Consider the following 12,476-nt stretch of genomic DNA (forward strand, 5'->3'; position numbering starts at 1 on the left):
CTCATCAACTTCTTCCCTCTGTGCCAGGTTCATTCCTCTAACTCAAACCCAGAACCATGTCCCTAAGACCTGTTTCTCACCCTGAGTCCTTCTCTCAAAGCTTCACCAGCCTGTAAGTGGAGCAAAAGAACTGCTACAGATAGAAATCTGGTCTCACATCACACAGCGCAGGCACACGCATGCGTATGCGCGTACACACACACGCGCGCGCGCGCACACACACACACACACACGCACACACACACACGCACACCATCATCTGACACCATCAGACCTCAACAGCCTCTGTGTTAAGAGCCCCTAATGAGCATCAGCAAATTAACAACTTCCCCTTGATTGCTCCTTCTCTGCTAATTGGATAGGGAGGGCCCCCCCCCAAGGCCTCAGAGAAAGGAGGGAGGGAAGGAGAGAGGTGACAGCTACAAGAACAACCCCCAGGTTTCAGGGCCCAGATTTCTGGTCCAGCCTAGAACATACTCCTCCTTGTAGCATTTCTTCATTCTGTACCTTTTTATTCTGTTTTCCCTTTCCCTACTTCTGACCCATTTGCCCTCACTTCTAGCTATGTCTCTTTTCTTCTCTCTGTTTCTCTTTGCTTTATAGGTCGGCCATGGAGGCGCCTGCATACAGGCTGCTTAAGAAATTCACTGGTATACAGATGGGGTCTGGGTGGCCGCAGGTGTTTCATATATGTGCATGTGTGTGGGTCACGTGAAGGTGGGAAGCAGGAATAGGAGCAGGTGAGTGAATGTGTAAACAGGTAAGTGCTTATGTGGGGGTCAGGCTTCAGGGATGGCTGAGTGGCAGGGTAAGACTCTGGTCTGAATGTGTCTGTATCTCCACACAGGCAAGTGCTTGAATCAGTCAAGTGTGACTGTGACTCGGAGTGTGTGTGTGTGTGTATGTGTGTGTGTGGACACGTGTGCATGTGCCACCAGAGGAAGCAGCAGCAAGAGGCAGGAGCTTCGATCTAAAGGAGACGACGTGGGGAGGGGGACGCTGGGGGCAGACACCCTCCTTCCTGCGCGCACACGTGCGCGTACACACACACCATAGTCACACACACATACCATAGTCACACACACACACACACACACACACACACACACACACACACACACACACACACACGCCACAGGGCCTCGCAAGCGGGGAGCGGGCTCCAGGATCCGAGGCGAGGCAGCTCTGCTGAGAGCGGCGGGAGGAGGCGAGCCAGTGGGGGGAGCCCTCGGTTCCGCTCCCGGGCCGGGGGCCCCCCGCGCACACCGGCCCAGAGACACCCTCGCAGACACTCGTAGGCGCGCACGCGCACCCTTTCCCCTCCTCCTCCCCTCCCGCCGCCTCCCGGCCGGACGATGGATCCCTGCAGATCCCGGGGCTGAGAGCACCGCGCAGCGCCAGCGCGCCGAGCCCGGGGCGGACCGAGCCGAGAGAGCAAGCGCGCGCGGGCGGCAAACCGAGCTGAGCCGAGCCGGCCGGGCGGGCCGCTCCCTGCAGGGCTCTACGCGGGTGCCGCGGCGGCCGGCGGCTCGGGTTCCGGGCCATGAGCCCCTCCGCGGCGCGGCGCTGAGTCCACGGACGGCCTCGCGCCCCAGGACCTGCAGCGGCGGCCGGCTTTCCCCAGCCCCCTCAGGTGGGTTTCCGACCCCGCCGCCTTGGGCCCCGGGCTCCCCGGCGCCCTGAAGCCTAGACTCTGCTCCCCTGTAGCTTTCTCCGGCTTCTGGGGAGGCTCGGCGGATGGGGAGGGGGCGGGGGGCCGAGCCGGGAATCTGACTGCGACGAGAAGCTGGACTGGAGGGGGTGCGTTCGGGGCGGGGACAACTGGCTGTCATAGGGAACCGCGCCCCCCCCTTCGTACATCCACCTCAAGCAGCCTACCATCCCCTCCCAAACACACACACACACACACACACACACACACACACACACACACACACACACACAGAACCTGCGCCTGTGCCTGTGCCTGTGCCTGTGCCTGTTTGAGAGCTGGAGACACAGAAGGTGAGGATTCAGGCAGGGCCCCTCCCCAGATGTACCCACCTCCGGAGAGGTGGCCCTGATTTAGCTCCTGAGGTGACAGCCTATTCCTGGGGATACCCTTGATCATGAGAAGAGCTCCTGACCCCTGGTTCAGCCCATTATGGGGAGTTTGATCTTGGATGGGGTAGCTGTTCCTGTCCCGGAGGGACCTCACATCTGGAGGGAACTCCCATGCCTGCCTGTGGGTGCACTGGGGTTTCCCTCATTCACTCTAACGGCTGTGTCTGGGGTCTCCCATAGTCTGGGAAGCTTGCAGGCCCTAGCTGACACCCCAAATATTTGAATGGTTATCATCTTGGATGGTCCCTCGGTTGAGCCACCTCTGAAGCCTGCATGTCAGGGAAGTCTTCCCCGAGCTGAGTAGTGACCTCCGGAGAAGGATTTTGGATGGGTATAACTGGAGGGGACCTGTATATGCCTTCATTTCAGGACAATGACAGAGTCTTGTCTCTTCTTTCCTCCCTCCAGGATCCCCTTGGCAAGGATGGAATTGAAGACCGAGGAGGAGGAGGTGGGTGGTGTCCAGCCGGTGAGCATCCAGGCTTTCGCCAGCAGCTCCACGCTGCATGGTCTTGCCCACATCTTCTCCTATGAGCGGCTGTCTCTGAAGCGGGCACTGTGGGCCCTGTGCTTCCTGGGTTCGCTGGCCGTCCTGCTGTGTGTGTGCACTGAGCGTGTGCAGTACTACTTCTGCTATCACCACGTCACCAAGCTTGACGAAGTGGCTGCCTCCCAGCTCACCTTCCCTGCTGTCACACTGTGCAATCTCAATGAGTTCCGCTTTAGCCAAGTCTCCAAGAATGACCTGTACCATGCTGGGGAGCTGCTGGCCCTGCTCAACAACAGGTGGGCAGCTCCTATCCGCCCCTCTGCATGGCTTGTGGAGTAGCAACCTCCTTAGCCCACCAAGAGTCAACCAGCTCTGCCCTCTAGCATCCCCTCAAACCTGCAGCTCACGGCGGAGGAACCGAGATAGCGCTGAGTGCCAGTCACCTACGCACAATCCTTGATTCCAGTGTAGGTCAAAACAGCTCTATCCCCACCCAGCCTGAGCCAGGAGGTATTGGTTCTTTCCCTGGAGAGCGTCGCCTGCCTCCTGGTACTATATCCACCTCGCCTCACTTAGGGGCTGGACCACCTTTAAAGGAGGAGAGGCTGTACCGTCCATAGCTCCTGCCCTACAGATCCTTGGTGTTCTTGCCCTCTATGTGTCAGGCTCTCCCAACACGCCGAGCTCTCCTCTGCCTGTCTATGCCCAGATCTGATCCTCTGGGGGCTCCGAGGGATGCCCACACCCCACCCCAAGTAGGACAAGGGTACCAATGATCATGCTGATCCGTGTACCCCTCACCCCCCCGGGCTCCAGGTATGAGATCCCGGACACACAGATGGCTGATGAAAAGCAGCTAGAGATATTGCAGGACAAGGCCAACTTCCGGAGCTTCAAGCCCAAGCCCTTCAACATGCGTGAATTCTACGACAGAGCGGGGCACGATATTCGAGACATGCTGCTCTCGTGCCACTTCCGTGGGGAGGCCTGCAGCGCTGAAGATTTCAAAGTGGTGAGTGAATCCCTGGTATAGGGTCTGTCACCCTGGTCTCTGGAAGGGGAGGAGGAGACAAGGGAGGAGGAGACAAGGAGCACATTTTATGTTTGCTGTTCTGGGAGAGGAGGCCCGGTGCTCTGGGGTTTGCTTCTGGCAGATGGGGACTTTCTTAGGCACATGGTGCCTCTGTACTGCATGAAGACTCGAGACTCAGCGTTGCATCCATGGTGGCAGGGTAGAAAGGCCGGGTATATACTACACAAACCACCCATGCAGACACTCACATACACGTGGGCACGCTTTACCCCTCCGAGCTTACGCTCTGGGTCGCAGAGGTCAGGGTCAGCAGTGGTAGGTATGCTCCAGTTCTTGTTACCCAATAGCAGGCCTGTAAACTGTCACCTGGGAGCTTGGAAGAAATGAATGACTTTGCCACCCCACATTCCTAACCCAACCAAAGTTGAGCCTGCGTTGGATAAGATCCTCAGGCGATAACTGCATGTCTCAAAGCTGGGACATTAGAAAACTTCCTCAGGAACAGCCACACGGGTCATTCTCTCCACTCGACCCTCACCACAGAAGGCAGGCAGGCAGGCATGCATGCACGCACGCACGCACTAACTCACAGGCCAGGGTAGGTTTTCCCTTGACATAGTCCCACACCCAGAGGCAGAGCGGAAAACGCAGCAATTACAGCTGAACCAGAGGCTCCCTTTGCTTCTGAAAATGGAGATGCCTTCCCTGCAGTTCACACCACACCCTATGGATACAGTGCCCTCTGGCTCATACCACAGGTTCTGGGGAACTGACTTTGACAACTGATATACTAGGTGTTCTTGGGAAAAATCACAGAGATTCCTCAGGGCTAAAAATCACTCATAGCCGGCTGTGGGGTACACACACACATAGCTGTCTATGGGGGGTACACACACAGCTGACTGTGGGGTACACACCTAGCTGGCTGTGGGAGTACACACTTGCAATCCCAGCCCTTGGAAGACTGAGCTTGATTGGGACTTTGAACCATATAGCTAGACCCTGTCTCAAACAAACCAAGACTGTACCCAGATGGGTTGACATGTTGGCCCAGCTGAGAGTCTGAGGAGGGATGAGCAGTTGAGCCCAGGAGTTCAAGACCAGCCTAGGCAACAAAATAAGATTCTAAAATTAAACAAACAAACAAGCAAAATCCTGGATACAGTCCTACAGGCTTGTCTGTAATCCTAGCACTTGAGAAACTGAGGCAAGAGGATTTTGAGTTCAAGGCACACTGCTTGGGCTATAGGGAGGACCTATCTCAAAATTCAAAGAAGAAACACATGCACACGCACACCCACACAAAGGCAAGAAAAACCCTAAAGATCTGGAGTCTACACTCTCTCAATCCCTTTGCTAAATAACCACGTTACTTTACAAATGCACAGACTGAGGAAGCAGCAGAATAATTTGCCTTAGCTCACTAGCTAGCTTGGATAATGACAGATCCAGGATTAGAACCCATGTCTCCTTAGGCACCAATGTACTGTGTTCTTATCTCCAGTATTCCTGACCCTGAAGTTCCCACGTCACTTCACTGTTGACATTGCCCCTCGGAAACCCCTTCTCTTCGGCCTCTTCCTAATTCTCCACTCTCAGTATCTCTCGTGCCTCCCTGACCATTTTCTCTTCAGCCTGCTTGCTTCCTCTTCGCCATAAGCAACAGGGACCCACTTGTTTGTGTGGAGAGGTTAGAGCCCTGGGCATGTTTAACATTTCCTGCCAAGGTTACACAAGGCTTCCCCATCTCTTAAGCTCTGCCTTGCAGTCCTCCCGAGCCTCACCATTACCCCCAGAAGCAAGTACTTCCTCTATTACTTCTGCACAACAGGAAAGTCCTAGATTCCCCAGACCTTGAGCCCAGAGGGTTCCCAGACTCACACACTGTGTTTCCAAGAGAATTAGAACTGTAGAAGAGAGAGAGTAGCTGCCCCTGTCTCAGCCTGTGGAATATACAAACAGAAGGGAGTGCTGGGGAGAAGAGGAACCTGCTGGCATAGCTGGTTTGGAGTGTTGGATGCGGTGGGGGAAGAGCACGGCTCAGAGCAGGGAGACGCTAAGGTAGTAAGTCCATGAAAAGCTTAGTTGGGGGCTGGTAAGATGGCTCAGTGGGTAGAGGTGCTTTCCGCCAAGACCGGTGACCTGAGTTCAACTCCTGAGATCCACATGGTAGAAGAGAAACACCTCCCACAAATTGCCCTCTGCACACACACACACACACACACACACACACACACACGCCACACACAGAGGTAATGAAATGTGATTGGCCTGTATTGTTTGAGGGAGAATTCTAAGTTATCAGCTAGAGATGTGTTTGGTTTGCAGAGTTCTAGAGCAATCTGGTTTCTTTTTTTTTTTTTTTAAAGTATTTTGTTATTTTAATGTGCATGCGTGTTTTCCCGTATATGTACGAACATGGGTATGTGGGCACCCTCAGAGGCTAGGGGAAGGGCTGGATCCTCCGGAGTTACAGGCATCGGATGTCAATGTTGGTTCCTCTGAAAGAGCAGCATGGAGCCCCCCCCCCCCCCGCCCCAAGCCCCAGTGTGAGTTCTTGCTCAGAGGCAGACACACAGGCCAGCGTCCTGAAGACCCAACTGTGGCGCTTCTTGGTTCTGTATTGTCAGGAAAGACTAGAGTTGTTCTGTTTCTGATGTCCAATGCCTGACCCTGAAAGCAGCTGGATCCAGACTCTTCGGCTTTGTCACTGCCGGCAGGGAGGCTGGCCTCACTGCCTCACTGCCAGGTCCCTTCCTCATGAACACTGCCATATCTGCCTGTAGGGGTCTTCAAGTGACAGCTCCTCAGTGCAGAAGGGCCTGGCTGGCCATCCTCTGCATCCTCTGCAGTCCTAAGGGGGCTCACATTCAGTTCCTCTCTCCCAGCTGTATCATTCTCTGCTATGCCTGCAGTAAGTGTCAGGGATGTGGGTCTAGACTAGGCAATGTAGCCCTAAGAAAAAGCATTTGTCCTCAGGGTCAGGGCCAAGAGGAGACTATCCTGGTGTCCCTCAATACCAAGGTGCCTTTATATATATATATATATATATATATATATATATATATATATATATATATATGGTGATCTTACTTTGTAGCCCATGTTGGCCTCAAATCCTTCCTGGGATTATAAGTGTGTGACTTATAAAAAGCAGGGAGTCTTAATTGAGGGCCAAGCCTCTGCTCCGTGTTGTTTGTGGGGATCATGTGCGTGGGCATATGTAGACCTCTTTGTGTGTTTTCCAAAGGTGGGCTTCATATAAACAGCAACTGCTCTGCTCATGAGGACTGTTCAGGAAGGCACACAACACAAGGCTACCCCAGTACCCAAAGAGCCGAGCTCTCCCAATAAGCCTTTCCCTCCCTGAGATGTACTTCTGAACCCTGGAGCACAGAGAGTAGATTGCTGCTCAGAACGTGGGGCCTCGGAGGGAGGATGGGGGGAGTGTAGGGCCTGAACCAAGTTAGGAGAAATTATTTTGGAAAATCATTTGGGATCGAGAAAGTCGGGAAGCGGGAGGGGCTATCCCTAGGCAATCTGGTTGGGTAGATATCGGTAGCTCCTTCCTGTGTAGCCAAGAGAGCAAGGAAGGCCCAAGATAAGGCCTCTTCTAAACTGGCCATCTCCCATCCTTCCCAGTGGGGTGCTTGGTTGCCAGAGCAACAAAATCTGAAGCTCCTCTCCTTCCCCACCTTGAGGGCAGCAGCCAGGCCAAGGCAGAGCAGGGTTCCATGGTAGGGGGGAGGGGTGGGGTGGAGGAGGGGGTGGGGTATGGGGGTAGGGGGACTCAGCTGCTGCTAGACTCTGGGAGGGGCTGGGGAGTGAACAGAGTCACAGCTGGTGGCAGCCTCCAGCTGCACCTTATCCATCCCTGGCAGTGGGAGCCGGATGTGGCTGGAATGCTGAACAGCTCCAATGGGAGGAGGGAGGGGGCCTGCAGATGGTTGCCCAATCCGCCCTATGCCAGCCCCTCCAGCTGAGGCCCGGAGCGTTTGCCTAGGGAGAAAGAAGCAGGGATTCATGTCTGCGCCTTGGGAGTGAAAGAAGAAACAGACAGTGGGTGTCCTGGGGGTAGGGGTGCAGTAGGAGCAGAAGTAGGGGTGCAGTACGAAGGGTAATCTTAAGCAGGGTTGGGCACCTGGGGCAGGAATCTATGGGGTGCCCATAAGATTACTCTAGATCCTGAAGCAGGCACAATCCCTTAATGACGGGGTGGAGTGAAGGAGGTAGGCATAGAAGGGGAGAGGCCCTCCTCAGGGTTCTGAAGGGAGACAAGAATATTCTGGAACACCGTGGGGAAGGAGGTGCTAATCTAAGAGGAGGCGAGATCCTGGGGCTCAGACTGGGGACATAGAGGTCATCTAGAAGCTGATGGGACACTTGACTGGCAAGAGTGAGGTACTAAGTCCTACAACAAAAAGGTAAACATTTTTAAACTAAGTAAATCATTATTTAATAAGCAAAAATTTAAAAACAAGTATTTAGAGCCCTGGGACGGCGGCCAATTCTCAAACACCCTTTACTCTCACTGGACTCCACAGAAACTCAGAAGAAACGTCCTTAGGAGACCTTGATCCAAGTGGATTTTTTTTTAAAACATCTATGAATATGCTGCCGTCTTCAGACGTACCAGGAGAGGGCGCCAGATCCCATTACAGATAGTTGTGAGCCCCAATGTGGTTGCTGGGAATTGAACTCTGGAAGAGACGTTACTGCCCTTAACCGCTGAGCCATCTCTTCAGCTCTCAAATAAATTTATTCCTTTCAATTAGGGCAGGAGTGATGAGGAGAGAAAGAGGAGAAAAGGCGGTCCTGATGACCCCACCCAAGGGAGTGTGGACAGGATAAACAAGCACCGGATAAAGAGTCTCCACTCCCCCAAGGAATTCAGACACACCCATCCCGCTCCCCTCCCTGGGAAGAACCGGAGCTGAGATGCAGGGGGAGGAGCTAGGAAGAGCCAATCAGGAACTCCTGCCTGGGACGTACCCGCTCGGAGATTACAGTGTGGGGGAGGAGCTAGGCAGAGCCAATCAAGAACCCAGAGACCCTGGGGAACAGTCTTCTTGCTGTGCCTTCCTTTCCTTTCCCTGCATAGTCTACAATCTTTGGGTAATTTAGCTCCCTTTCTCGCCGCTCCCCCTCCACCTCCCCCACCCTGGCCAGTTCTCCTAGACTGCTATCAGCTAAGAGGCTACTCTAAGCTAATTGATCTTTCTGCTCTTGCCTAAAGTAATAGGGAATTGATGTAAGTAACTAAGTGCCTCTGGGGGCAGAGTCGGAAGTAAGGACTCGGAGGAGTGGATGTCTAGCTAATGCCCAGCCGGCAGCCGGTGGACAGCTCACTGGGTGATGTGCTGCACCCCACTGTGGCCTGGAGAAGAATGCCAGCAGACTGGTTGGGGACATTCTGTTCTGCATACAGGTCACTCCTGGGTGACTTCAACTTTGTGGAGAGCATTTGCGATTATGGAGGGGAAGGTTGGGAATATGGTGAAGAGAAGTGGAGATTGGGAGTGAGGAATTGGGAAAAAGGGGGTGACAGGTTCTGTGATCCACTCCCCTTAGGCAGGCACTTCCAAATGCCAGCTCCTGCCCTGGGGGTGAGGTGTGACAGTGAAAGCCAGACCTCACTCTTGCCCTTGGGGGACCTAGCAAGATCCAGGTAGAATTCTTCCACCTACCTCCTCAGCTAGCTACTCCAAACACCCCAGGGTTACAGCGTGCTCCCACCACCTCCAGGCACAGATGACAGTTCTCCAGAGCCAGCCACAAGCCTTCACTCAGGTCTGCTCTGAGTTGTGGCTGCTAAGGCTGCTACCTTCTGGCTGAGAAGAGTCCAGTAAAGGATCCTTGGGTGGGCAAGGGCAAAGTGTACCTATCTGGGATGGAGGGCTAAAGTGAGATTGGGGCATAGTTCTAGGTCCAGTTTCCTGTGAGGAGAGGGGTCGTGCTGAAGTGTTGTCAAGGAGCAGCCCCTGAGGCCTCTGAGGTACTTCTGCCAAGGGTGAGTCTGCGTTTAACAGATGTGCCGAAGTGACTTAGGACATAGGACATCCTTTGTTTGTTTAGTTGGTTTTTGTTTTTGTTTTCTCGTTTTGTTTTTTTCAGACAGGGTTTCTCTGGTTAGCCCTGGCTGTCCTGGAACTTGCTCTATAGATCAGGCTGGCCTCAAACTCAGGTATCTGCCTGCCTCTGCCTCCTCAGTCAGTGCTGGGACTAAAGGATTGGGCAACCATGCCTAGCCCTGAGGGATACTTCTAAGTGATTGTGAAACTGTCCTACTCCCTTAAAAAGTTGTAACTACAGCGTAGCTGTCTTCAGACACATCAGGAGAAGCCATCGACCCCATTATAGATGATTGTGAGCCACTGTGTGGTTGCTGGAAATTGAACTCAGGACCTCTGGAAGAGCAGTCAGTGCTCTTAACCACTGAGCCATCTCTCCAGCCCCAATTAAGACCTTTTAAGATCCTATGAGTTCTAAGAAAGAGAACTCTTTCCCACCCCCACCATCTGTCAACTGACTGTCTCCGGGGCCCAGGGAGGTTGGGCTGTGCTGTTCAGTGTTGTGTATCTCTAATTGGTAAGCCCCATCAGTATGCCGGGCGAAGAACGTCCCTAAAGGAGAGTTTGCTGCAGTGGCCTGGGCCGTGACAGCAGCCAACCAGACTCCTCACGGTACACCCATTGGGTGTGTGTCCCTAGGGAGCAGCCGCTCCTGTGCACCTCCATTTGCACGTCTGCAGGGGAATGCGGATGTAGTATGTGGATGTGTGTGGTGTGGGAGGGGCCTTTCGTGCGGACAGACCTGCTGTTGCATGAGGAGCCCGTGGCAGCGAATTTCAGTCTTGCTTTGAGATTCTAAATCCCCTTTGTCTGTGCTCATTTAAGCCTCACAGTTATGAGTCTGGAGGAAACCTGCTATCACCATTGCAGAGAACGGGACACTGAGGGTAAGGGATGTTATGTGATTTGCCGGAGACCATGATGGCTTTGTCTTCGGATCTTCCAGGTCCAGGCTCTTGAGGCTTTGGTCACAGGACTGTGTGTGACAGATGAAGCTGCTTTGGGCTCCCCAGCTTCATGTCCTCAGGCGAAGCAATGTAGAGTGGTAGAAAGGGTGCAGAAGCGACCCCAGGAACCCCATCCCACCCCATGAGTGGGCTGAATGTCCAGGTGTCTGTTTTCAGTTGTTCTATCTGTTACTATTGTTATGGAAGGGGCTTCCTTAAGTAGCTCTGTCTGGAACTTGCTCTGTAGACCAGGCTAGCCTAGAATCCCCAGAGATCCACCTGCCTGTGCCAGGGTAAAAGGTGTGCACCACCACCCCATGCCTTTATTTTGTTATTTCATTTTATTTTATCTTATTTTATGGAAACTGTGTAGACCAGGTTGGCCTGGAACTCATAGAGATCCACCTGCCTCTGCCTCCCAAATGTTGGGACCAAAGCCGTATGCTATTCACACCCAGCGACACCTCTGCCTTTTTATTTCACCTTGTTTTCAGTCCCCACAACCCCGAAGGGAGTAGCCCCAGGCGGCCTCACTGTATGGAGAAAGTCACACCCCACAGTGGCACAGCATCAAGTCATCCCACTGTATCCGTGATCAACACCCTTAAGTTGACTTGCAGTGCTACCTGGGAAACACCCAGCCCCTTGTCATCCTGGTCAACTGATCGACCTCCTCAGTCGACCCCGAGCTTCTTGGTTCTGTCTTTCCTAGCTCTTCTTTTTTTTTTTTTTTTTTTTTTTTTTTTTTTTTTTTTTTTTTTTTTTTTGGTTCTTTTTTTCGGAGCTGGGGACCGAACCCAGGGCCTTGCGCTTCCTAGGTAAGCGCTCTACCACTGAGCTAAATCCCCAGCCCCTTTCCTAGCTCTTCTTACACCTCCTCCTGACAGATGACTGTGCTCCCATTTACTAAGGAAACAGAAGCTTCAAACAAGATCTCCCCCCCCCCCCCCGTAGCAACACCCGGAAGGGAGCAGTCATCCTATCTAAAATGGTCTCGACTTACTCTGTTGGGGCCCCTCTACCTGCTAAGGAGCTTCTTAAAACCGTTCCCTCCCCTACAGGACATCTCCACAGAGTGGAGCTGTCCTTGTTGACACTGAAGCATGTGCAGTGTGCTCCACCCTTAAAATACACACCTGAGCCAAGCCCTGTGGTACAGATGTGGCAGCTGTCTACAGGTCAAGACGATCCCTTGAGTCTTGGCTGGGAACCAGCCTGGATCACACAGTAAGACCCCCATCTCAAGAAAATAAACAGGTAGCTATAGCAATAGCTACCGTTCGCTGAGTACTTCCTATGGATCAGTTTTTGGGCTACGATAAAAAACCAAAGCATGTATCTTTCACACCCACGAGCCCTCCATATTTTTTCTTTTCCTTTCTTTTCTTTTCTTTTCTTTTTTTTTTTTTTAAGATTTATTTGTATTTAATGTGGGTGGGTGTTTTTCCTCCTCCGTGTGTCTCTGCACCACATGCATGCAGTACCCAATGAGGCCAGAAGAGGGCACTATATTCCCTGGAACCGAAGTTACCAATGGTGGTTAGCAGCCGTGTGGTGGGTGCTGGGACTCAAACCCAGGTCTCTGGAAGAGCGCTGCTTACCCACTGTCTCCCTCCAGCCCCCTCCACACTACTGGGATTCCCTCTGCTATGTTATTAAGAGTGATTTTACGGTTCTCAATACACATTTTCTCAACTCCTGCTTACCCAAGCTGCCTTCTCCCTGATCTGTCTGGCTTTAATTAAAGACCAATGGCGACATTCATGCTGTCAAATCCAGCAAACAACGTGTTTTATTCTTCATCTTCAGTAGCTTTCAAAACTGTTGAGCAA

At 53.0% G+C, this 12,476-nt stretch overlaps 1 protein-coding gene across 8 annotated transcripts in view; it reads left to right on the plus strand.

Annotated features, from left to right (window-relative positions):
- Positions 1-1,060: 1,060 nt before the first annotated feature.
- Positions 1,061-12,476, plus strand: part of Asic1 (acid sensing ion channel subunit 1) — a 29,486-nt gene continuing 18,070 nt past the window's right edge. For 2 of the 8 annotated variants that reach the window (XM_087559179.1, XM_087559182.1), the window contains exons 1-3: positions 1,324-1,633; positions 2,512-2,572; positions 3,410-3,605. In XM_087559179.1, the coding sequence (XP_087415305.1) occupies positions 3,432-3,605 (174 nt within the window). In that variant the 5' untranslated portion in view covers positions 1,324-1,633; positions 2,512-2,572; positions 3,410-3,431. 8 annotated transcript variants of the gene reach the window in all.

The sequence above is a fragment of the Rattus norvegicus genome, chromosome 7, assembly GCF_021556685.1.
Source record: "Rattus norvegicus strain SHRSP/BbbUtx chromosome 7, alternate assembly SHRSP_T2T, whole genome shotgun sequence".
Taxonomy (NCBI): Eukaryota; Metazoa; Chordata; class Mammalia; order Rodentia; family Muridae; genus Rattus; species Rattus norvegicus.